This window comes from Aythya marila (genome assembly GCF_965140915.1).
Source record: "Aythya marila genome assembly, chromosome: 11".
Lineage (NCBI taxonomy): Eukaryota > Metazoa > Chordata > Aves > Anseriformes > Anatidae > Aythya > Aythya marila.
The window spans coordinates 15,401,889-15,426,960 of record NC_139052.1 but is presented as its reverse complement, the minus strand read 5'-3'; the positions used below and the strand labels follow the sequence as shown (position 1 = coordinate 15,426,960).

At 48.1% G+C, this 25,072-nt stretch overlaps 1 protein-coding gene across 1 annotated transcript in view; it reads right to left on the bottom strand.

Annotated features, from left to right (window-relative positions):
- SLCO3A1 (solute carrier organic anion transporter family member 3A1) overlaps positions 1 to 25,072 on the bottom strand; it is a 124,837-nt gene that overhangs the window by 20,257 nt on the left and 79,508 nt on the right. The window contains exons 3-4 of the mRNA XM_082768831.1: positions 9,535 to 9,633; positions 6,657 to 6,920 (exon numbers count right to left, since the gene is read on the bottom strand). Coding sequence (XP_082624957.1) covers positions 6,657 to 6,920; positions 9,535 to 9,633 — 363 coding nt within the window. The remainder of the gene's footprint in view (positions 1 to 6,656; positions 6,921 to 9,534; positions 9,634 to 25,072) is intronic.

The following is a 25,072-nucleotide window of genomic DNA, read 5'->3' as shown; positions in this document are numbered from 1 at the left end:
GCTCTTTGTCAAGGCTCTGCTTGGGTCCCCACGGTTCTTTCTTTGGGAGAAAAAAAAAAGGTTATAATTAGGTTTGATCTAACCTTTCTGGAAGGGACCACTCCACAGTTTCTGGTCTCTTTACATCACAAATGTTTTTTCGTGCTGTATAAAATTCTTGCTTCCTGAGGATTTGCTGAACATAATGAAGGTGCAGGAGGCACAGCACTTTTTAGTGGGAAAGGACTTATTAAAAAACAAAACAAAACAAAAAATTACAGGGAAGAAGAAGTCTGGGAGATTCAGACAAGGACACATCTCAGAAGCTACCTGCTGCCTCCTTCAGTTCTTTGGGGGCCACCCGCAGAACTTCCCCTCCTTGCCAGGAAAAGAAGGGAAAAAGCAAAGGTGGACTTGGCAGAGCTGAGCTCGGAAAGCCATATTTAAGGTATTACTGCCTGTTGTGCCTCTGGAGTTCAATCTGTACAAGATTAATGGATTCCTTGAGATGTAGCTTTGTGCCAATTCAAATGTAAAGACACAGAAGTCTCTCTGTAACTTCACCCACCAAATAATAACACTGACAGCCTGTCTTTTGCAAGATGGAGTTAAAGATCATGGACATTTGTTGCTGAAGGTTGCACGGCCAGTACCAAATCTTCATGCATTACAAAGTGAAAACCCATCCCTCATATACGACGGAGGAGAGGAAGGGTTTTGCAGTCCCTGCAGCATCTCACACAAGTGAGAAGGCCGCCGCGACTGCCTTGCCTGGCAGTAAATCCCACCACTTTGTCACTGGTCATCCTCTCTGTGCATCTGGGCGTGAGGTTTCTGGGACAAGTTTGTCCTTTTCTGCACATCTGACCAGTGCATAACGCAACGGGGCTCTGTACCAGCTATATAATAGGGTGTAATACAAAACCCAGTGCAAAGAGCACAACAGCAAAGGTGGAAATGCCTGGCAGCCTCCACCATCTTCTCTCAGCATGGGCCAACTCATTCCCTTTTATTTTCTAAGGAAAATGACAAGAGGCTCCCCAAAGAAATGAATATCCTTTCATCTTGCTACTGCCACCCGTTAAGATGATTCATTTGACACCTGCTGCTGCCTTATCTGTCTCAGTTCTTGGGGTGAAATACCTCTGGGAACAAGATTAAAAGTCAGCAGTGAAGTTTAAAAACCTCTCCCTAGACTGGAGTGACGTACATTCAGCTGTCTGGCATATGGTGCTGGGTAGGAAGGGGGAATGGAAGATGTCTGGTGGGGGACAGGAAAGCCCCAGGAGCACAAGAGCTGAGCGTGGTGCTCCTTCCCTGGAGGTGATCCCAGTGGAAGTGATGATAAACGTTACCTTGCGCCTTGCTGACTCAATCAGGATTTAGACGCGTGCTCCAGCCCAAAAGGTTAGCTGCATGCTTCGTAGCTGCATTTTGGAGCTACAAATCTGATGTTGAAGTCCACTCATTGAATGGAAAAAGGGAAAGGACTTTGGGATTCAAAATAGTCTTGGAAGTCTTCATGGAGAACCCGCTAGCTGTATCAGACAAGGCACAGGGAGGCTCGCCCTCCCATGGTCAGAAGGATTAGCTTATTTAACATCCTCATCCCAACACACCAGATACGTCACAGAAACAACAATACACTGAGAAGAAGTAGAAACTTTATCACCCTCTCCTCCTGCTCAAGTAGCTGAAGCCTTCAGCACTGGTCATAGGATGTTCAGGTTGGAAGGGACCTGGGAGGATGCCCCACAGCTCTCTGACGCCCCTGCTAATCCCTCACCTTCACACCTTTTACCACCCTCAGCAACACCACGCCAAGCACCAGCAGTTCGAGCTGAGGTTGTCGAGCATCCCCTCCTGCTGACGGGCCAGCTGTGGGTGACAGACCACGGGCTCGGCGAGCAAATGCACTTATGTACACCAAGTAGCTTTGATTTGTCACTAAACATCGGGGAGTACCGGGGATAATTGGCAACCTCATTACATGAGGTTTAACTACTCTCCAGAAACGACAAACTATAATCATCATGTTGGTGCTTGAAATGAATTGTTTGGAGCATTACAATCACCAAGGCCCCTTTTTCCAGTTGGAGCACCCTACAGAGACATGTTTTCAATTTGCAGTAAAGATGAGGAACACAGAAAGCAAAGTAATAAATTAGAGGGAGGTTTACAGCCCAGTCCACCTAGGACAGTGGGATGGGAGAAAGACAAAATTTAGCATTGATCCAAAATACTACTTTCTAACAGCAACGTAGGCAAGTCTCAAATTTGAATAATATTAATAATAAAAAACAAAACAAAACAAAAACAAAAGGCAAGATCTGCAGCTTGCTTGAGGAATAAGGGATGAAGAAAAGAGTGAAGACAGCAAGAAAATACCTCCTGGAAAGAGGAAGCTCCTGTAATAGGGAGAGAGAAGATGGGATAAAGCAAGAGGCACTAGAGATAATTCAAGTCAGCTTAATATACCAAAGTTCATAAAATAAATACCAAAAAAGAGTATGAAGGAAAAGGATGACGCCCATGTCAAACAGGCTTCTTGGGCAGTGGGTTCCTATAGTCTATTGCCCTGCCTCCAGCAACAGCACCAACCTGATGTAGAGCATTTCATGGTCACCTGCCTCCCCTTCCTTACAATTAGGACTTCTCAGCAAGCCTTTTAGGTGTTGGTAAGGAACCAAGGTCTTGGGACCAACAGATCTGGGCCAACGACTCGCCTCTACGGCCATACAGCTGGAGCCCTCTCCAAAAGGTTGTCACTGGGAAATGTTAGAGCTGTAAATTTGAAACTCCTTGTGGGACCTGCTAATCCTGCTCAATTCCATGAATGCCCACAGAGGGATACAGGTTGGGACCCGTGCACAGCTGGGAGCTTCTGGCCCAGCACTACCTGTCTGCCCGGAGAGCACTCGTGGGGTCAGGGAGCCAGGACCCAGGGGAGCTCTCTCGAGGTACTCAGCAGATCGGCACAGAAAGCAGGAAGGAACCGAACAGAAGACAAGACAGCTGTCAGCTGTATATCTCAGCTCTCCTACGCTCTTGGAAATGAAGCTGGGTGGAAAGCAAAATGTTTCCAAATTGAGGGAATTTGCAGTTTTGAAATTCATTTAATTCCGCAGTGGGTTTGCTTTTAATTCCTTGTGAATGAGTTTCTATCTCCAAACCTGAAGGATTCCATATCAATTTCAATCCCGTGCCATTTTTTCATATCTCTCGCTAGACAGACGTAATGAATTTCTGGTTTAAATAATTACAAAACAAAATGCATTTAGAGCGGAATGCTTCGGGAGAGTTAAAGAAAAAGCCAAGGAAGCATTTTGAAACCAAATTTCATCAGCGCTGACCACTTGAATTCAACAAAAGTAATGTTTTCATAGGGAAAAATGGTTCTGACAGAGCATTTCCAAGCACGTCCCGGAGCAGGTGGTGGGTTAGAGGCAGCGTGTTGATGTGGAGCAAGGGGCAGATGCGTGGCAGACACGAGCAGAGGGCACAGGTGCCCTGACAGAGCCGAACGTCATCTCCGGCCCCAAATAGCAGAGAGGTCCCCAGGGCAGAGCAGAGGTGTGAAAGCAGAGCCGTGCCCCCGGGACAGCAAGGACTGCTGCAGCCCACGCCTGAATTGCTTTTGTGGACCACATGAAGAATGCTGGATGAGAACAACCCTGCCAGGCTGCCAGCTGGGAGCAAAGATCAATGGCAGCATTTATCCACCCTCTCCCTGCTATTAATCCTTTGCTTTCCTGTGCTCCCAAATGCTTTTGTGTTGCTTAACTGAAACACTGATCACAGAAAAGGGTGCAGCATTCGTTCTCCAGTTTGGTGATGGTTAGCACCTCCCAGGACTGTCCCCGGGCTTTCTTGAGGACAGCCAGGGGGACAAAGGGACTGCCCTGGGCTCAGCCTCCTTCCCCAGCTCTCTGGGGGCACAGAAGAGCTGCCCCAGCCAGCATATCCTACCTGCAGCACGGTGCATGGTTTTCATTGCAAGTTTGAAGCTCTTCTTAAAGATGCTTGGTTTCACATCGTGAAAATACCCCACAAAAAGAAATGCTATGGCTTCCCTAAAGCTGGCTCCTCCTTTCCATTTAGGCCTTGGTAGAGATGAAAAAGACTTTCCAACACTTCGAGAAGGTTGTTCCTGTATTAGTCACAGCTCTTCTGTGTGCTAAGGCTAGAGAAAGCCAAGGAATCTCACCCAGCCTTACGTCTCACTGTCTCTCAGCAAACATTGTAGTGTCTCAGGCATCCTCCCATGTGCCAGACATGCCTTGTCACTAGCTGACAGCCATGACCCAGCTGGGAGCACGTCTCCAAATTACACTACCCCCCTTCTCTCCTGCCACGTCTAGTCACTTGTAGCAGTCACTGCGAGATGTGAATTCTTTTTTTCTTCAACAGCCAAAAAGGACCTTCAGTTTAGCCTCCAAGAATGCCCTGTTGATTCAACATGTTCACACAAAGTCCAGAGGAAGAACTTTTCCTTCCCATAACTAAGCACAAGAGATGGACAATCCCACACCTCCATGCAGGCATGGACTTATGCCCCATACACACCTGTCCAGGACTGAGCTGCAGTAACAACAGATATGAAAAAGGTCTTGGAGTTACTGGCCACACAATTCCTGATGAACGTTTCCACCCACAAACCCACGTACAGGTACATTCTCTGCTGTTCAGCTCCACAAATGCATGCAAACCCTAAAGCCCATGATAGGACAGAACTTGTGACTACACGTACACATTTATATTTTTAACCTCTGTATGCAATTATCTCTTCTTTTTAATCCTAAGGAAAAGAATTAACAGGTGTAGCTTTCCCCAAAGGAAACCTTATACAGCCAACAAATGGATTAAGGATATTAGATCCTACCATGCAGGAATGCACATATATTTTCCAGCTGCTGGCAGAATAATGCATACACACAGCAAGATTCAAGCCATCACCTTAAACACTACTCATCAGAAGTGAGAGAAGCATGTTTGTCTTCCCTTGTGGGGTCTGGTCACCTCCTCCAGGCAGGCACTTCAGCAAATACGACTCCTGACCACGTTCTGACTGCGACAACAGTGCCAAGGGACTTGAAAGGAGATGGCAGCTACCAACACCATGTCATCTGTGACAGCCGCAAAGGCATGACTAAAAAGGTCGTTCCCTGTCTTATTTGATGCGATGTAAATTGTACTTCAAAGTCCATCTACAAAGAGACTTCTGGAGCTCACTGATCCGAAGTGGGATTTACCTGCAATGAGAAGACTAACGTGGAGGACTGTAGTGCCTCCTGATGCAATCAGTACTTTGAAGCATATGGAAGTGACACTTACATTTCTGTACTTCAACAAGCAATAGATGCTGTGGCACCCCCCCTCTACTGGCCTCTTGGTGTGCAAAAACCTCAGCTTGCTTAGCACCACCCCCAGGCAGAACTGACACCCTTCCTTGCAGCAAGGACATGCCATATATTATTCCTCTCTACAAAAATGCAAAAATGTCTAGTGCCCACTCCAAAAACTAAGCAGCCAGAAACAGATGCTCCAGTGAGTCGCCAACAAAAGCCACAGAATCATCCAGATGGACATACCATTGAAAAAGCCCATTTCCCAAACCTGCGAAAATCCTTGCAACAAAGACAAGAGGATCACAAAGTTCATTTTCCTGGCACATTTTCAAACAATGTATCCTTTTACCTTCCTTTCTTTTGAATTTTCTCATCAAGTCAAAGTTTCACATCTTTGACCTTCCCTTAATGAACAACCACATCAACTATTCAAACCATTTTTATATTTAAAGAAAACATTTTTTCCCCAAAGCCTCTTTTTTCCCCTCCCTCATGTACCTCGTTCAACTCCCAATTAGGGTGACTGCACAGGGAGTAAGTGATTTTGTCCTCATTTATCAAAATGTATTAGGCAATAATGAAACCTGCTCTGCCACTGTGACAGAGAGTGGGAAGCAACCACCAGGACTACAGAACCACCCTCTTGGATGAAAGACTTTCTGGTGCAGAGTACGGAAAGGATACAAACCCACACTCCTGCAAAATGCCAGGTCGTTAGCTGGCCTTAATTAGATCCAGGCCCCTTGACATCACTGCAGGACACGATGTAGGGTTTTCTATTCCGAACTGCTTCAAGCTATTTTCTACCCCGCTGCTTTGCTGCCATTTGGGCTGGTATCTCTCTCTTCCCCATCCCAGTTTAAGAGCTGTGTTGGTAAAGCACTTGTTGCCTTGTATCTGGGATTGCAGTAGCCCTGCTGCAGCCCCAGTGCTGGGAGCTCCCCGTCCCTTTGAAGCAGCCGTGCAGGCTCGCTCTCCGTTTCAGGAGGCAGAGGGAAGCAGGACAGTAGACTGGAGAGAAGTTCACAAACTGCTTAGGCAACTGCGTTCCCCTTCATTTTTATCAACCCTACAGGACTATCACGGATTTCAGAAGCTTTGTAGTTTAAAAAAAAATAAATCTTTCAAGTGGAACAAAGTCTCTCTTTAAAACGAGGACAATGCCAGAGATAATTAGAAGCTAGGGACTGAAATCTCAGGACACTAGGTTTGTATTTTTTTTTCTGGGTAGAGGTAGGTAGCCCGAATCAGAGACCAATTATAAATCCCGCCAGATGCTAGCCTGTCGCTGACTCTCACAGAGAACGTGACAAGAGGGCAGTGCCTCACCTCGCAGCTGCTGGAAGCAGGTCGTGCTGTTCTCCGCATCCAGCGGGTGCCGTAGGACCCCGTTGCTCGGCTTGGCCCTCTCGTAGTCCCTCTCGGGAAGCATGGCCTGCTCGCTCTCCCCGGCGTGCTCCGGCCGCGGGGGCAAGGACTGTGGGAACCCAAACATCGGCAGGGACGAGAAGAAGAGTAAGGCACCGCAGAGCAGGAAGCCTCCCCACCACGCACCGATCCACCGAGGGTCGTCCGGAGTGATGTCCAGCTTACCTGCAAGAGGGCACAGGTGTAAGTGGCAGGGCTGCGTGGAGGGAACACAAGGGGTTAATGATCCTGTAGGTTAGAAATCAATTTTTGGGGGCTCTGTTGGCTGGTGAGGGGCTACAGATCATCCCACACCCCTCTCCTGTGAGCCACCAGCACATACGGACCTTCTCCTGTAAGAGGTCCTTAGGATAAGCAACCCTTCACTTGTCTATCCTGATGGCATGTCCAGCTTCTGCAGCACCCTGAAATCAGGGCTTCTCTCCAGTGTCTTCGGCCCTGCCAGCTCCAGGATGCTGCTGTGTACAAACCAGTGTCCCCTCTGTTGGCACCAAGGTTTTGGGCATCACCAGCCCAGTGTGTCAAATGTGCAGAGGAAATAAACCCTCAGTGGCCTCTCCAAAAGCTGGCGGCTGTGGACGTGGTCTGTGAGGGAAATGGTTGATAGATAAAGGACGCTTGGGCTTTTTGGGCACCTGTGACTGTAAAGAGGGTGAAACACTCCTGAACACTGGTGAAAGAAACCCACTCACTGCAGCAAATTGGCCCAGAAATGTGGAGATATCAGAGAAGGAAGAAAAGCAGAGTAAAAAACGAGTATCCTACAGGCTGCCACTCAGCAGAGATAAGGAAAAGGGAGGCACTGGAGTCAATTCGGGGGAATAAAAATAAGCAGCAGGAGAGAAAAAATTGTATTCCCAACAGCAACCTCGCTGCCACAGCCACTAAGTGTGCTGGCGGAGGGTGCCCAGCACTGGGAGCTGGGTCCTGGGGGAGACCGGGCCCCACGTGGCTGGAGGAACAAGCTGCCCCATCACGATGTCTGTCTGGTTACAGCCACTCTGAAAAATCCGTCTCAAGTGAGGCAATCAAGTTGTCTCTCTCGCAGAGACAGAAGGAAACTCTTTTCTCCTTAGGGAAAATAACGCGTAGCTCTCAAATATATATAAAGTTTGAAATATAGTGTTCTGGGAGGATTGAATTCTTCGGCTGTTATTTCCTCCTGCCTGAAGTGCATTTTTTCAGGCTCTTGGGAACACAGCCACAAGAAGAGCCATATAAACAAAGGTCTCCCTCACATCCCCATCCTATAACAAGCCCTGCACGGCAGGCAGTGCAGCAGCTGCCCTGGCACCCTACACCTCTGGTCTGGAACAAGGAGCGGGATCGGGCTCACCTCCTGGAGCTCAGTCTCCTCGCAGTGCCCCAAGCTGCAAGGCAGAGCCAGCTGAAGGCTGAATCTTTTTCTGGTAACAAAAGAGACCGTGGCCATGTGTGCCCCAGACTTCAACAAAAGACCATGGCCAAAGGCAGCTGGACCTGCCCCTGGAAAGTGCTGTACCCTCCCTGTACCCTGATGGGCCCTCTAACTTTTCACCAGCATCTTGCACTGATAGTACCAACGGCAGGTGTCCAAAAAGTGCACAAGACTCAAGCCAACGTATTCCTGGTGTTATTCCTGCTTCTTGCAGTTTGTGGCTTAGGGACTTTTTAAGATAGATTTGGTGGCTTTTCCATTTGTTCTTCTATAATCTCATGCAGTTGTCTTTCAACCCACTTGCAAACTTTTAATGCTCTGTGGTGAGGAGTTCCACAGCTTCACCTACTGGATAAGGAATGTCTTCTTCTGCATATTCGTATTTCAGAGTGAATTATACTTAATGATCAGATGCGTAGCAGGATTCAAGCAAGCTCCTCTGCCTACAGAATCATATGAGTCTTTGAGATAGGTGTGCAAGGTGTAAGAAGGGGCCATGCCTCTCTGACCAAGCCATAGCTAAAAGTTTCAGCCATCCAAAAACTAAAAGACTTCTCATTTCATATTATTAAGATTTCTTCACCTGCCACATACATGTAAGACCAAGAAAGGCCAGCAGCACTTTTCCAGATTCGCACAATTCTTTTCTGACCACTGCAAGGCTAAACTTCATCCAAATGCATCCTGTGAAGATGTATTTGCAATATCATAAAACTGGAGCACACCCTCACAGGTGACAACACGAAGTCTTAGGTTTGCAGCCTACAGCCAGAGGGCTTGGGGAGCAGCGGAGAAAAGCCTGTTACACATTGCCCTCTAATGGCAAAGAGGGCACAGTGCAGGCAGCAATACAAGAATTTACACGTTTTTCTTAACGAATAAAAAGACAATTTGCCAACGATTTAACCCAAGGGCAGAGTCAAGGTGAGCAATAATTAACACTGCTTTGGGAAAAAACAACAATGCTGTGAGACTGAACTTGGTCATTTTCAGACAGTGCTGGTGTGGGTCTGATGGGTGGGCATCCCCCAGAGTGCCTGGATGTTCCAGGTGGCAGCTCTCCAAGGTTCATGCCCTGCTCTGGACACAGCCCCCCTAGCATGACTCCACCCATGCTGCCCTGTGTGCTCTGCCACTGTGATATTTTGATCTTTTAGCCACTACAAACCTGTTGCTTATGGGGATGAAGTTGAAAATAGTTGAATTCTAGTCAAAAAATAAATAAAAAACTTCTAAAAATGATACACATACATAAGGGGCACTCAAGATGAAATGAGAAGCAGCGTCCTACTTGCACGCATCAATGTTGTCATGCTGATACATCAATACCCTTGATTTTAAACAAATCCCCTTTCTCCTTACTTGTGTCAATGAAGACAGCATCCACGTAGATTTTGGTACAGAAGGAGCCCAAGATAAATCCACAGGCTGGCCCAAATACCAGCATCGTAAACAGGATCCCTACAAGGAGAGAGAAAATAGAAAATTAGTATTTGGCTCAGATTATTCCTTGCAAGTTGTTCTGCTTGGCTCCTACGAGACGGCATTGCCCTACTAACACCAAATAGATACAGATATGTCTCTGTGTCGAGTGCTTCAGACAAAAGGGCACCCTAATGCTTTTTGCTTTTCCACAGCCTTTCAGGAAAAAGAATAGATGAAGCTGTGATAATGCTGAAGGATTTCTATTCAGCTGGGAAGACTGTGGCCATACACTGTGCTCTGGTTGTCTGGCCACTCTGAAGGATGTCTTACTCGAGGTAAAGCGGACCCGTATTCTCTCCACAATGAAGGGACTTTTGCTACCCCCAGCTAAATCTGGGATATTTGCAGAATTTAGATCCAACGAATCTATGAAATCGTGAGTTGTCACAGACTGCTGGATGAAGTCCCTTTAGAGAGGTAGGAGCCCCCATTCAAACCCGTGAAAGCCTTCTCCCTAGCATGTATCACGTAGCAAATATTCCCCGAGACACACGGCTACTCAGACCTCTCCTGCAGACTCCCTCCTCCTGCAAAACCTGCAGGAAATTGCCAAAGCAATGCCAGGCAGAGAGCTCTTGTGAGACAACAACTTACTTCTTTAATACAATATTTAGAACCATTTATTCCCACTCCCATTTTGGCCCTGCAGCAGGCACGCCGCAGGCACGCCGCCAGCTCTCAGCCATCCCGGGCGGAACGGCAGCGGGACGCGAGGATAATCCAGAGACAGCGGCAGCAGAGATAACACAAAGCAGTTGTAAATTAGACAATGGGAGCATATTTAGCGCCTTCACGTGGGACGGACAAACAACAACAAGTCCCTGCGGAGCCTTGTAAGAGGCTTTCTGAAGGAATCACCGGCAAGGCTGAACAGCACGGAGAGGAGCTGCGTGTGTGGTGAGGACAGCACGGCCAGGGACGTGTTGGCCTGTGGTGGCGAGGCCATGTCTTGCTCACCTAGGACCCATAAAGCCTCCCCTGGGAGACCCCAGGTGCTGCGAAGCACCTTGTGGGATGTGAAGGAGAGCAGGGGAAGGGCTTTCTGCCCTGTGCCCACCCAGCACCATCGCCCTCTTTCCCAGGGCTACAAAACTTCCCGTGGCACTTTATAAAACATCCACGGCGCATTTTTTTGGTCACTAGATGGCATCGGTGTCTGTCACTCGCCCACCAGCAGCGCTGGCACTGAGGTTGTAGTGGAAGAGTTTAGTTTTAACAGAGTTATCCGGCAGGGGAACGGCCACGGCTGTTACCCTGATGGCACTCTGGCAATTCAACCCCTGTTGGGCTGAAGAGGGACAGAGGTTTGTCTGGGGATGGTTTCCAAACCACAGGCAGAGCTGTCAGACCACGTGTATATAAAGAAAAACACTACCAAAATGTGTTTCGTGGGGCAACAGGTGAGACAAACACACACACAAACACAAAATCCTTCAAAATAAACAAACAAAAACTGGGGAATATTTTCCCTTTTTCCAAAGCAGAAAGAAGTGGAGGCCTTTTGCCTGTGATCCATCAGCAGCAGGGAGATGCAAGCACGAGCAGTGAGCTCAAACAAAAAGCCGACTGCAGGAGAGCTGCCAGATGCAGGTACACACACACGTCTGTGCCCCTTTTCCCAAGGCTCCCCCTGCAATGGGTGAATGCTGCTCCTCCTCGAGCAATTTGTTTTGCATAGCTAACAGCCCCTTCAAAACAGAGCCATGTCCTCAGCTCCTAAAGCACCACCTTTTATATCCTGGCAGCTGAAATCCAGAAGGCATCACTCTGAAATGTTCTCGCTAGAGGGCAATGTGGGATAGGGCAGGAAGCTGAGGAGCTGAGACCTTACAGTAAGGTATTAAATTAACATTCACCTCTAGGGTAGGTGCAGGAAATGCTTGTGTTAATTGTGTTTTTACTTTTTCTACATTTTGTCCTAAAAGCAGGTAAACAGCAGACTCTCCCCATGCCCTTTTTGGTATCCTCTTTCAAGATACCAACAAAACCCTTTGACTGCAGAATTGTACACTTTGTCTCATGAATTGAACAGATCCTGGAAAAAAAACAAGGCATGGGCTGTCACAATCGATAGCCTGGGGCCTGGAGAGATCTGGATGATGTTCAAGGGTCAGCAGAGCACACCACTGGGCACAAGAAGTAGGCACTGAGGCAATGTGGATCCTACCTGTGGTTGAACATGTACGTGGAATTCAGCGCTCGAGAGGAAATTACCCAAATTAGAATTAGCTTAAGACATCCTTCCTCTTCCGAGAAATTCTGCATGATTGCTCATCACCACCGTTATTAGGAAAACACTTTCCATGTCAACTGCCTGACCACACAACCATGAAGCTGCTTCGTTAGAGAAGCTCGAGTAAAACCTCTTCTCCCAGCCCTGGGGTTGCTGCTAAGGATGAAGATGTCTTAAGCTTGTGGATGGCTTTAACACCACTTGCTAGGGCTTTTCCCATCTTTCCCTCTAACTTTTTATTCAATCAGCCTGATTCAGCACAGGTGGATGCTAAAGAACACCAATACCAGGAGCAAACAGATCCAAGATCTAATCCTGGCTCCATTACAGCCTCTTGCAGAAATCCCACTGATGGCAACAAAGCTGGCCATCAGTGCAGGATACTCCAGCCTCTTCCCTTTCATTCATAGCTTAAAATTCAGAGCTCACACTCAGAGCCATCACTCAGAGCTGCACATTTGGTAACAAACATAATCGAGAGAAGGGAAAACAAAGCGAGAAGTGCCAGATCCAGCAGTGCTCTGCAAATACACACCTCCTGCTCTGCACGGCAGGCTGCCCCTCTTCCAGGGGGGCTGTGCTTCATCCTGCACCCGACATCACAAGGATGAGCAGGGCATGTTCCCAGGGTAGCACTATACAAACTACTAGAAAGAAAGATGAGAAAGGTTTCTCCTTTGTGCAGTTTTTTTTTTTTTTTTTTTAATTTTAATTCTTTCCACATTATGACAATTCTTAAAAATGCTAAAGAGCTGAGGATTGAAACTAACAAACTGGCTTTGGGACAATTCAAAGTTTCCTTTGGTAACTCAAAAATACTTAATTTCATCTTGGTTCCTTTTAAAGCACAATTATGTTTTATTTTGAAAAAGCTCATCATTTTCAGCTTTCCTGTTCTATCCCTTTCTGCCACTCCCGTTGCCCTTGGAAAAGTCAGGCTGAAAAAAAAAAAGGAAAGAAAACCAGGCTGGACTGAGGAATTAGAATAATTTTCCTCCCCCTTTTTATCTAATGGAACAATTTGCCAAATTCTACTTTGTCCTGTCAACTACCAGACATTTTCCAGGGGCTGAGGAAAGGGCAGGGACAGAGGGAAGAATTTGATCTGACATTTCGTGATGGGACTTTATCACTTCTTAGTGAATAAGGCCTAGGACTGCTAATGCAGTTCTCCATTAGAGCAAAAGGAGAGAGCAACAGCAGGTGCGGCTACATCTGTGGAAAGAGATGTGCACAGAGATGCTCCATCAGTCATGCAGAGTTACAAGTTACAAAGCCAGGGATAAGGGAAGTCAATATTTCAGTAATAAGGAGCTATCCCCTGGCGATCCAGGTTGCTTTCCAGCAGCAGTAGGATCCCCAAACACTACCAAACTCTTGCTGTCCACATCAAGTCGATCTCTGTAAAGAATTACTCGGGGACAGTGACTCCCAGCAGAAAACTCCTGGCTGGAAATAAGACATTGAAGGAGATGCAGCAAGACTTGCCAGCCACGGGTTAGGAAAAAAATGCATGTTTTTTTTTTCTCTCTCTTTTTTTTTTTTTTAACATGAAACCCTGAAGCAAAATGGTCAAAACTCTGGGTATAGGTTTCTTTTATAAAGGAACTAAAGTAGTTTGTGATGGGATTTAGTGACTAGTGGTAGAGATGTTGGACGTGGAGGTAGAAAGTAAAGTAGCCTTGTTAGGTGTCATCTTGTCCCATCTCTCATTCCTTTTAAGCCCGGATATGAAGTGCTGCCATTATCTGCCACGTGCTTTGCCCAGTAACAGACCATGTAGCGATGACTAACAGCAGGATACGTGTTTCTGCCTTACTCCACACAACATTTAGATACGAGCTAAAGCTTGCTTCAAGAACATACGCAAATCCAGCACGTTAGCTTCAAAGAAACTGACCCAGAGCAGATGCTAAAACAAGGTTTATCCCCAGGGTAGCCAAAGGCTTCTGTCCTTCTCCACCTTGCTATCAAACTGGTACAAAACTCAAATCTCTCAGCCACAAGTCAGCGCCACTTCCAGGTTACACGTTGGCTCTGGGTTTGCCCAGCCAGCAAAGTGTGGCTAAAGCAGCTCTGTGCACCATGCAAACAGCCTGAGCCCAAGGGCTGTCAACCTTCCTGGCCTTACAAAGCTGCAGGCTGAGATGCAGTTGAGAAGCACTCACTTTGGAGAACCAGGGGACAGGAAAAAGGTTGGGAGGTGATGCTGTGAAATGACAACCTTTCCCCAGCACGCCCAGCTGTAGGATGTAGCTGAATTACAGCGTCTGTTGCCCCCTCAATTCTTTTCAAAGCCCTCCTGTCAGAAGAGCCCTGCTGTCAGTCCCAAGAGCCAGTGTCAGCAAGAGGAGTCATGCTTCAACCGTTCCCAAAGCGAGGATTTTATTTAGTGCTGAGAGGAAGGACATTTGTTCGTGATGCACTCTGGAAGAGCTCGGTTGCGAAGTCCCTGTGCAGAGCAACTCTCTGCCAACTGAGCCCCTGGAAATCACTACGAGAACTGCCTCCGGGGTCCTGTAATCACCTTGGAAGTTTGCTTGAGTCAACCAAATGCTGCTGAAAATGCTGCTTCCTATTTCCACAGCTGGTATGGGCTGGACCCAAGGTGCGTGTGCAGACACTGCACTGCTCCACTCCTCTCCTCCCAGGTCGGTAGGCAGTCAAGCTGGATGTCTTTGAGCACCAGGGAGTTAAATCACCTCTTTGACGTGCCTTGAAATGGTGGCAAAGCAGTGGTGCTTCCAAACCGATCCATAAAGCCAGCAGAGCCTGGATGGCTCAGCCCCCTCACCCCCCAGGAACAGCTGCTCTGTCGAGGAATGGGGTTTCGAGGGAAGCACGCAGCCTTTGGACAAAAATCAAAATGTACAAGCGTGATTTTTGACTCCACCAAACTCCTTCACAACCGTTCGCCTCGCTGTGCAAATCACTCGGACACGAAGTGGGCAAAACAAGCTCAGTTTGAGGGATGCGGGAAGCTCCCTCCGCTGCAGAGCCGGTGTCCTCGCTGCACCCAGTAACTGCATCCCTGGGGGAGCGAGCAGCGCAACACGATCTCCATTGAAGACGACAGTGACCAGATGGCTCAGCGACAGTCACCAAGTGCACATAGGGGGCAGGCAGAGGAGGGCAGGGCACACACACACACACACTCGTGCTGCCGTGGCCCTGCGGGTGCTGGTGACACAAGGAGGTGTCGCGCTGCGGGTGGCGGCCCTGGCCAGCTGCTGCGGCCTCCTGCCCTCCGCAGGAGCAAGCTCTGTCTGAAGCACAGAGGGAATAGTTTTGCAGAGCACGAGATAATCGCAAAACCCTGCTTGTCCCACATTTCCTGGCTGCGTGGAGGACGGGGCAGGCCCCTGAGAAGGGATTACGGGAGCACAGCTCGTGTGCTGTCCTTAAAGGGACACCGCTGCCCTGGGGATGGCAGGCAACACCAGGCCAGCTACAAAAGCTGCATCCTCCTGAGCACGAATTAATGGCCCTCAAGTGCTTTGAGATGGGCTTTGCTGTGGGCAGAGCTACCATCACTTTCAGTGGGCTTTCTGTCACTTCCATCAGCTGTTGTAACCTCAAAAACACACACTGTGGGTACGGGGTCGGCTGTGTCCTAACCAGATGGCTTCTTCCTGCGGCACCGCAGCCACCATGGTGCAAGGATGCCTGCAGCAACACCCTCAGCCTTTCCTTTTCTTCCCTGCTTTCCTGGGGACACCTTTCCTCGTTTACCATGGACAAACACCATTTTTCCTGCCACTCAGCTCCTGGTGTGCACCAGCGGCCGCCCACCTCCTTCTCAGGCCTGCTCCCTGGCCCCGCTGTGGCCTCATGGAGGAAACGTGACCGGCGGCGTTTGGATCTGTTCGGCTTCCTCGCTGCGGCCACTGAGGCAAAGGGAAGGCTCAGACAATCCTGGCAGATGTTTCCAAGAGCCTGCAGCTGATGAGGGGCAACTTTGGATAACTCACTTTAACGTCAAGGCTGTTCTGATAGGGATCAGAGCGGATCCAGCCCCCTATTGGTATCAGATGAAATGGGGAGGGGGAGAAGCCAGCTCTCTCTGTGTAGGAGCACACAGATTTTTTTATTAGCTTTGTCCCCAGCCTTCATGGGCTCAAAACTAGTAGCCCCTCAGCTGTGGGCATCTCTTGAGGGCTGCTCAGTGATGCCTGTGACTGGGAGAGATGTCCTGGTGCTGCCGAGGTTCCCAACAGCCTGAACTCCCTGCTCAGCCCTGGCCTTTGATGGACTTCTCCCATTTCTGTGGGGCTGCTTGCGATGGGAACCCCTTGCAGGGGTTCAGTATTTGAGTGCCCTGCTTTTAGCCAGTGAAGTAAGTAATTGCCTAGTTTGAAAATCAGACAGCTTTGGACATCTTCTGTCAGCTTCATCCCCTCCTCTCCTATCAAAGCTTTCTTCTTTCCAGCAATTTACCAAATCACTGCCTGGTGAGGAAGGCAGCCTGTAAAATCAGCTCCAGCTTCACAAGGATTTTTATTTTAATGCAAGCTACTCACCGCTTTATGGAAATGCTGCGGAATGACTTATTTGCCCCTGTATTTAATAAGCCTTAATGGCTGTATTTAAAGCTGGCCGGAGTTTTCCTTTACTTGTCAAGAGGCAGGGAAAAGTGCATCTGCGCTACAAGCATAACAAACTTCTAATGTGATCCTTCCAGAGCTGCAGAGAGCTCATAGTGGCCTTCCTCACCTGCTGTAAAACACTGCTTAACTCCTCAGCACGGCCCTTTGTTCTGGCCTATATTTAGCATTCAGATGTTAATCCCTAAAGAGGTTGCTAGGACGTGAAGGTACATTACAGAGGTTTCTCCCCAGACTACCAGTGTCCCTTGAAATATCGATTTCCAACAGAATTCAGGATTTCTTCGAGGAGATGTCTGCTGCCTTTGAGATGGAATCTCATTCCTATAAGCAGGTATTTTGCCAGGTGAACTACCCTGCATTTTCAATCATCACCAAACCTGAAGCTTGTTTTATCAGCAAATCCCTGTCCCCAGCACTACCAAGGCTCCATCTGAAAGGATCAATGTCATACGGCCAGCTGACAGTCCCCGGGGATCCCGATACACACACACGATGTTTGCAGAGCGGCACAAAAAAGTGGTTGGACCTCTGCATTAGGAGCACAAGCTCGGAGCCCAGCCCTGAATTTTCCATCATAACGCAGAGCACTTCTGCCTGCTCAAAACCCCTATTTGCTGGCTTCTGCTCCTCATTCTGATAAACACAGAAGTAACAAAAAGCCAAGCAAATAAACAAAAACCAGCCCAGATCCCTATTCTATTTGTTCTGGCCTTTGGGTCGTTGGTTTGCCCAGCTACTGAAACAGGATCACCACCAAGATTGCAGAGGAAAAAACACTGCAAGGACAAAAGCTCTGCAATCCCCAAAATTCATTTGCTTGCAAAATAGAAATTAAATAGTCAGGCTGTGAGCTCTGAAAGGAAAACTATGGGGATGCTCCCACTACAAAGTCTTAGGATTACTTCAGTCCCTACCAGCTGGCACTGGGTGCTAACTATTCCCCTCTCCTGAGCAGTTTTCCTCCTTAGGCAGCGGAGGGACTGCTTGCTGCAATTCTTCCCTTGCTGATGGGAAGCTGGAGAAGAAATTTGCTTATGCTAATCAATCCCTGGCACGCCTCACACCAGACACTAATCCACGAGCAATCTCCATCAGTCTCTGCATATTTAACTAAGGCAGCGAACACTCGTGGAGGATTATGAACGCAGTGGTATTGTTGTAGCAGTGTTTTCCTACCTAAGCGGCAATCGCTCAGACGCCCTGTCTCCTAATATTTACATCCACTGCACATGCAGGCAACCTGCAGAATCACTGGAGTCCATGCTGGACCTGTCCAGACCCTGTGTACAAGCCACCTGCACCGTGATTTAATAGATGTCCCTGCACCGTACAATGCTGGCTCCATTACCCTCTGTCAAAATGCTTATGTTCATGGGGGTTATTTATAAAGTACCATCCTTGAAGGTATAAATACTGCCTTATGCTTGTAAAACGTGCGCTTCTTCCTCCAAACTACTCACAGGTAGTCTGCACGTGCATTGCCAGAGATTACAGACTGGGGGCTGGCTTGAGCAAGCCTTTTGAAAAGGCTTTTGGTGGCCCCATTTTCCATCTCCTTCTGCCAGAATCAAACCCACACTGAGTCCACTCAGGTGCATCACTGACTTCAGTACTCCTGCTCTCCCAATGCAAAAAAGACAATGCTAAGCACTCTTTAGCATCTCTGAAGTGTAAGGAGAAGTCAGCTGCTCCACCTACCCAGCTGGCTCCGTTCTTGTCCCCAAAATTTGCTCCTCAACACATGTTCAGAAGAAGCCAACTCAGCTGAAGCGGGTGTGAGGATGTATCTAACTATAGCACACACATCCACGGCCAGCTCTGCACCCCGTGCACCATCCCCAGACACAGATTCCACACCTTTGACGTACCGTGCAAACACGCCAGCCGCAGCCGTGGGCTCGAATGAAAGAATTCCACATTTCAAGCAAGTTTCGCTGTGCTAATTACCTTGGGAAGCAGCCACCAAATAGACTCCGAAAGAAGTGTGCTTGGATGCCAAGTACACTCTGAAGGGTTTAAGTCACATGCCTTGGAGCTGTGTTCATCTCCTCCCAGCCGTTAAACACAAACACCTGCTTCACCAAATCTGTGGTGCTGCTTTAGCTAAAGAAGGCCAGATTTCCTCGTGTTATTTCACAGGAACTGTGCCAGCAGGAGGTTAGAATGGAAATGCACTTCCAGGGCACATTTCCCTCTCTACAGGGCTGTAATTCTCTGAGTTTGCTGACTGATTTCTCATTTAACACCAAGTGGTTTTGATCCTACGTAGGGATACATTAGGAAACTGCACAGTGTCCTTCCCATCCCTCGCTGCCCTGCTGGGGCAAGCTGTCTAACCCACCTGTGGGCACAGCCTGTGTTTGTGACATGGGGACGTGGCTCCGGGATGTTTTTATCTCCATCACTTGAATTCCATAAAAGCCAGCACCTCTTATCCTCCTTACTCATTAGAATACGCTAGGAAAAAAATAAAAACCAAGATCACACCACTGAGAGTCACACACTGAGAGCAAATCTCTGAGCCTGAAAAATCTGAATTTTGGCATTTGTCAGTTTGGAGGTTGGCACAACACCTCCTTCCTTTTTTATTTATTTTTTTTAAGCTGTGCACAGAGTTCAGCACAGATACATCAGTTGGAGGATAAGGCTGCCAAGACTGCCTTCCTCCCACTTTCACCTTCGGCTTTGGGGTATCCCTTCCCATCCCACACACCTTAGATGAGAAAACAGCAAGTCGGCCTTTCTAGCTGACGCTTTATGTCAATACTGACAGCTTGCTGCTTTCCTAAGCAATGATGCAGTCAGGAAGAAAAGTTCAGCTCCATTTCTTCCCTATTGGATCTATTCTGTGCCAACCTCCCTGTTTGAAAGGCTTTTCCCTGCAAAAGTCCCCAGTCTTCCTTCCTATGCTGCACGACTTGAAGGCAGAAGGGCAAGCACGGGTAAGCCCCAAACCCCTGCAACAAGGAGAGGCCTGGGAATCACCTACAAGGGAGCTGCTGCGAATGCAGAGCTGATAACAGTTATCAGTACCAGCCATTTAAGAAAGGCTGCGCTTTTCTCTGCAAAGTAGATTTAATCGGCTCCAGTAATGGCTGAGCCATCAGGAAGGAAAGGAAATTAAAAACAAAACTTCTGTTGTTCTGCTTCCTCACATTGTGAATGCCAGCAGAAAAAGTATTTGCTCCTGACAATAGTCATTCTTTGCACGGACCCAAACCTCGCTGAAGTTTATAGGAACTCTCCCCCTGACCTCAGCTGGCTTTGGATCAAATCCATCGTTCACTCGACGGGGAGGAAGGATGGCCAGGCACTTTGGGTGCCCCGGGCACTCCTGCTAGGGAGCAGCCGTGGCTGATGGCAGGTAGTGGTTGGGATCCTGGTGCCTCTTTCCACCCACCTCCTGCCTTTGAGGTCCCTTGTTACAGAAGGAAGCCATCCATGGATGTTACCACGTGCCACGCGCTGCCGTGGCTCCAGACGTGCTTTCTGCATGGCAGCCTCACTTCCCAGCCAGCTCTGGGCAAGCCGCTCAGCAGGAGGAATTTGGGAAGCCTTAAAGGTGTACTGTTTGTTAGCATCAGGAGCATCGCTGGGAAATTTAATTTGCCATGTCTGAAGCAGAAGAAATGCAGTCGAAAGCCTGAAGCCAGGCATGTGCTAATCAGGGCATCTTACGGAGATGTTCAGGAATAAATATGAGAGGAGGCTGGGACAGCACCGTGCTCCCATGGACCACTTCAGAGCAGGGGATGCCCTGGTCAGTCAGCCCCCTCCAAGCACCCCCTGCTCACCCCGGAAAAGTCCGAGGGATGCCAGATGCCAGGCTGCTCAGGGGGAGGGGGAGGCTGGCTGGCTGCAGGATAATCCCCCAATCTAAGATTACTTTCAATATAATTTCTGGCAGTCCCTAGCAGCTCGGTTGTGTTATAAGCACAAACCCTGGGGGCTGGAGCCAGAGGACTGCTCCTGCAGGGTGCATCCCCCAGCGTTTCATCCCTAGGGACCCCCATCCAGAGCACACCCTTCCCTCCACGTCCCCAAACTGCAGGGCACAGACTTTTTGCTGAGGCTTCTTACAAAGACAGAAGCCACAAAGAGCTGCAAAGTTCCCCCGTGCTGCTTTCGTGAGAATATTTTCCTTTGTGCCAGGGAGGACCCTGTCCCTGATGAGTCTCTCTCTCCCCAGGGGACAGAACAGCTGCTGCTATCATTAAGGGCTTGTCTCCCTTAATTAAGCACCCACAACCGAAGCACAAAGCTGAAAACAAAGCCCTTTTCCAGCCCTCCAGGAGCACTAGGAGGGATGTCCTGGACAAAGACAGCAAGAGGAACAATTCTCTCCCACAGTAAACCTTTCAAATTGGGAGGTGAATTAAAAGCACCTGAACATCCCATTTAAAGGTAAACGCACCAGGAGCCAGGTAAAGGTGTTCAGTGGGAGGTTGCACCACCTGTGAGGGAAGTAACCACACTGGGCCATGTAGGATCATCCTCCCATGAATGCAGGAAGGTGTGTGTAGCCTTGTTTCCAAAACAGGACCTCCACAGGTGTCCCCATGCAGCTCTCAGTGCTCAGGGACCTCTTGGGAGCTGCTGTGGCTCTGCCCAGCCTCAGCTGTTACCTTCCTGGCAGCAACACCTCGCTGATAAATGTCCGATTCCCACGTTGTCTGGGGATGACCACCTCTGGACTTGTTACTCATCGAGGAGGTTCATGCTTTCAAGAAGATGGAATTAGAGTTTTCCTTTCTTTAGCATTAAATTTTAAATTAATACAAGCTCCTTAATTCCAGCACCATTTGCTTCATGCTGGTTTTCTTTACGAGCATCCCTTCGCCCTGGTTAGGCAACAAACATGTTGCACTCGACCAAGTAATAGGTTTAACTCGACCAAGGTGTGCAGCTTGTTACCACCTATCTGTTGCAAGTTCTGCCAGCCAAATTGTGCCAGTGTTGGCATTTCCAAGCCCAGTCCCACAGAGCGATCCAGGTTAGGAAACCCACGCTATTAAACTACCCCAGCTGAGGAACTGCCAAAGGGCAAAAACAACAGACAGCTGGAAATGGTGATTTCCAGAGCAGCAAATAGAGGCATTTTTAAAAAATATTCTCATTTCATAAGGTTTATCTTTATTTGAAAGTCCTGGTAAGAGAAGTAAGTCCATCAAAGGCTTCCTGACCAACGTGCCACTGGAAAAATACAGCGGGTGAAGTCAGGAGGCTTCATGAAATTACGGCTGCTCGTCCTTAATTTCATTTTTGGGAAGGGAAATAAGGACAGGATTTTGAAAATTCCCTTTCTCAGAATTTCAAAATGAAACACTACTTCTGGTCTTGAAAAAACATTGTCACCTTTATGCGATAGATTTCATACTGCGGGATATGCGGCCACATAAAACTACGAAGTGGTAATAAAAACACTGACCTCGCAGACATTTTGTCCTCAAAATATTCCATTGTGGAAAATTTCACAAGTTGCCCTTTTTCCTCCATGAAGAGGCATGAAGACACATTTCACGAAAACCTCGCAGGGAAGGGAGCCACCAGCTGAAAGGGAGCACGGCCCCGCAGAGAGCCGGCCCCGCAGGACGGCGCTTGGCTGGCCAGCGGGAGCTGCCACATGTTTCAGCTGCTGTGGCTTTGGATGAGGATCTACTTTTATTATTTCTGGCAGGGTTTGTCCTATTCTTTAGGACAGTAATTACATTTTCCAGGGCAGGCTTGCTGCCAGAGCTCAGAGTTACGACCAACAGGCCCTTTTTAACCACCTGCTATGGTTCCAGCCTTGATTAGTTATTAAAGTGCTGCTGAAACCCGCAGCATCAGTCGCCCTTTCTGGTTGTGTTGCCAGCCTGACTCCAGGGAGAGGTAGGCTTGAAAGGAGAACGGGGAAATACCGTAAGCAAAGATGGATTTGAAAGAACTGGAAGAGGAGAGGTTTCCTGCAGAGGTCCTTAACGTTGTCAATGTTCAGGCAGCACCAGCCTTGTCCCCACTTCCCACATAAACCAGGATCGAGCATCTTTGATAAGGTAAAACCCACCTCTGATAAGCAAACCCGATGCAAACGTTTAGCCAAAAAATGAAACAAAACTTCTCATAGGAGTCTGGGGTCTCTTTACCTGCCAAGTATCCCATTTTCTTCATGTTCGTCTCCCATTTTCTTCATGTGCTCCAGCTGGCTTTGGGGAACGTGACAGGCTTGAAAACACTGGGATTGTGCACGTCCTGGCTGCCTGCTCCCTAAATATACTGCCTTCATGGACTCGTGTCTGACAGACTGCGAGGACCTTAAAGATACTCATTCTTGTCACTCGTGCATCTGTGGCCATGGAGAGCAGCAATAACTCCGTGGCCAAAGGTCAGGCAGGAACAGCCCGGCCGCAGGCTCTATTTGTAGGTGTTGCAGATGCTCATTACATGGGATCACAGCGATCCCAAAGCGCAGCCACGGGTGCATCTGTGGCTGGGAGGATGCAGCGAGTGTGCCTTGGCAGGGGAGCAGTCCTTTCAGCCCAACCAAAGCCTCTCATTTCCTCTGTCTTCTAATTTCCACCCTCTAATTTCTCCCATCTCCTCGCTCCCAAAAAAGAAATGACAGTTCCTGCCACGGTAAACCCCGAGCAGGGGGGCAGGCCTTGCACGAGGAAGAATCGGGCTCCCTTCTGCCTAAGTAAGAGGCTCCTGCTACTGCACATCACACACGTTGGGTATTTTCTTCATTAAATAAGTGAGAGAAGGGAAAAAAACAGAGGACTGAGGCACCAATGACCAAGGACATTTCCAAGATTTTATGGACCCTGGATTTTAATCTTACCTCTTTTTTCAGCACTGTTATCAAGAAATGCCCTAATGACACACAGACCACACTAACTCCTTTAGTCTTTGAGGGATCCGTTCTCATAGTTTGTGCACTCACCCGGTGAACTCTCTGTCCTTCTCCTTTTAGCACTCATCACGTCTTAATTTTACCTTCAGCCATCGAGCACAAAAAGCCAAGGGCTTGGCACACACCACAGGCACAAAGGACACAGGCACCTGGCACCTCCACAAAGCATCAGTTCCTAAGCGAGTAAGCACAATTCACCATGAATTTCCACTCTCTACAGCCACCAAATTTTAAAGGAAATATGACCAACAACATTCCTTCAACATGGTCAGGATTCCTCTGGCCAGGCTTCCTGCAGCATCCTCCTCATCACAGACTGCAGCTGCAGGCTGCTGGGGCTGGCTTGCTGCTTCCCTCCGAGCAGACCTCAATAAAGTTACCCACAGGATCCTGATAAAAATCAATGTGATCCCCTGCCACATGTCACCGAATCCGCATCCTGAGGGGGATACGATATATGAAAATTACAACCTTAGTTTTGTGGTAAAGCATCGGCAATGAAATGGCCATCTCCGGGGAACACTCTGCCTTTGCTTTCACTCTGTTCTTCTATCATCTCCCAGAAGGTTTTTATTATTAAACCTTGCAATATGTTTAAGAGGTTCCAGCGCAGACACACAGAAAGCGCTTGGTATTTTTTGTGCTCGTTTCTGCTTTGCAAAGCAGGCGTATGTCTGCCAGAGAGCTCCGCGTTTTGCCTCTCCCAGAGTAACCTGAACCCTGGGGAGGGGAAGGGGACTTGGTTTTCACATTATCCTGTTTACATTCCTCTTCACAATGAAGCTGCAACCCTAAAAACATTCCCCTCGTCACTTTTTTTCCTTTACATGGTTAAAGGTACGATTTCATCAGGTTAGCACTCCATGGAGATAAACATCTACAAACATCCCGCTGGTTCCTCATTGCGTGCCGGGCTGCCAGGAAAAGTCCAAGAGCTCAGCTTTAGAGAGCTGAGTTTCTCCATGGGAAGTTTGGAAGAATAGTTCAGTAAAAATATGATTTTTCCATCCCCGTGGAAATACTTCCTTTAGTCCTATGGCGAGACAAATCATCAAACCTGGTGACTTTTTTGCCAAAAGAAACATTCCCAAAATGCTTCGCTGAAATGACTGGATCGTTATGTGTTGATAGAGTGAAAAATAGCTACCACGGGTTTGTCTCGGCCCATTATTAGATTAAAAGTCTTTTGCCCCCATCAAAATGACATAATGTTGAAAATCTCCTTTTGAAAAATTGGACAAGTTTGATGTAATCCAGCAAAACACCTCAGTTCGAACGAATTGGCCTTACAGCAAATTGCCACAGCGAGCAAGGTGCACGAATGACCAAGAAGGTTTTCTGATCTGGAAGCCACCTTTATCAGCATCTTCAAACCTGCAGGCTGCAGAAGTTTGCACTGCAGACTTCAATCATTTTGTCGTTGCATTTTGACAAGATTATGCATGAGGCTGTAGTGGGGCAAGCGTCTGAAGGAAACTACCTGGGCCCTGAATCACAGGCTGTGTGCATCTGCAGCGCTCTAATTGAAGCCTGCGGGCTAATTACTGTACCTTTCCACTTAGGGAAGAGAAAAGTTTCCTTTCCCCGTGAATGACCATTAACTGTGTAATAATAACAGGAGACGGTAACCACTCTGTATAACTGAAGCGTGTGTCACGGAGAACAATTTGGCAATGTACAATT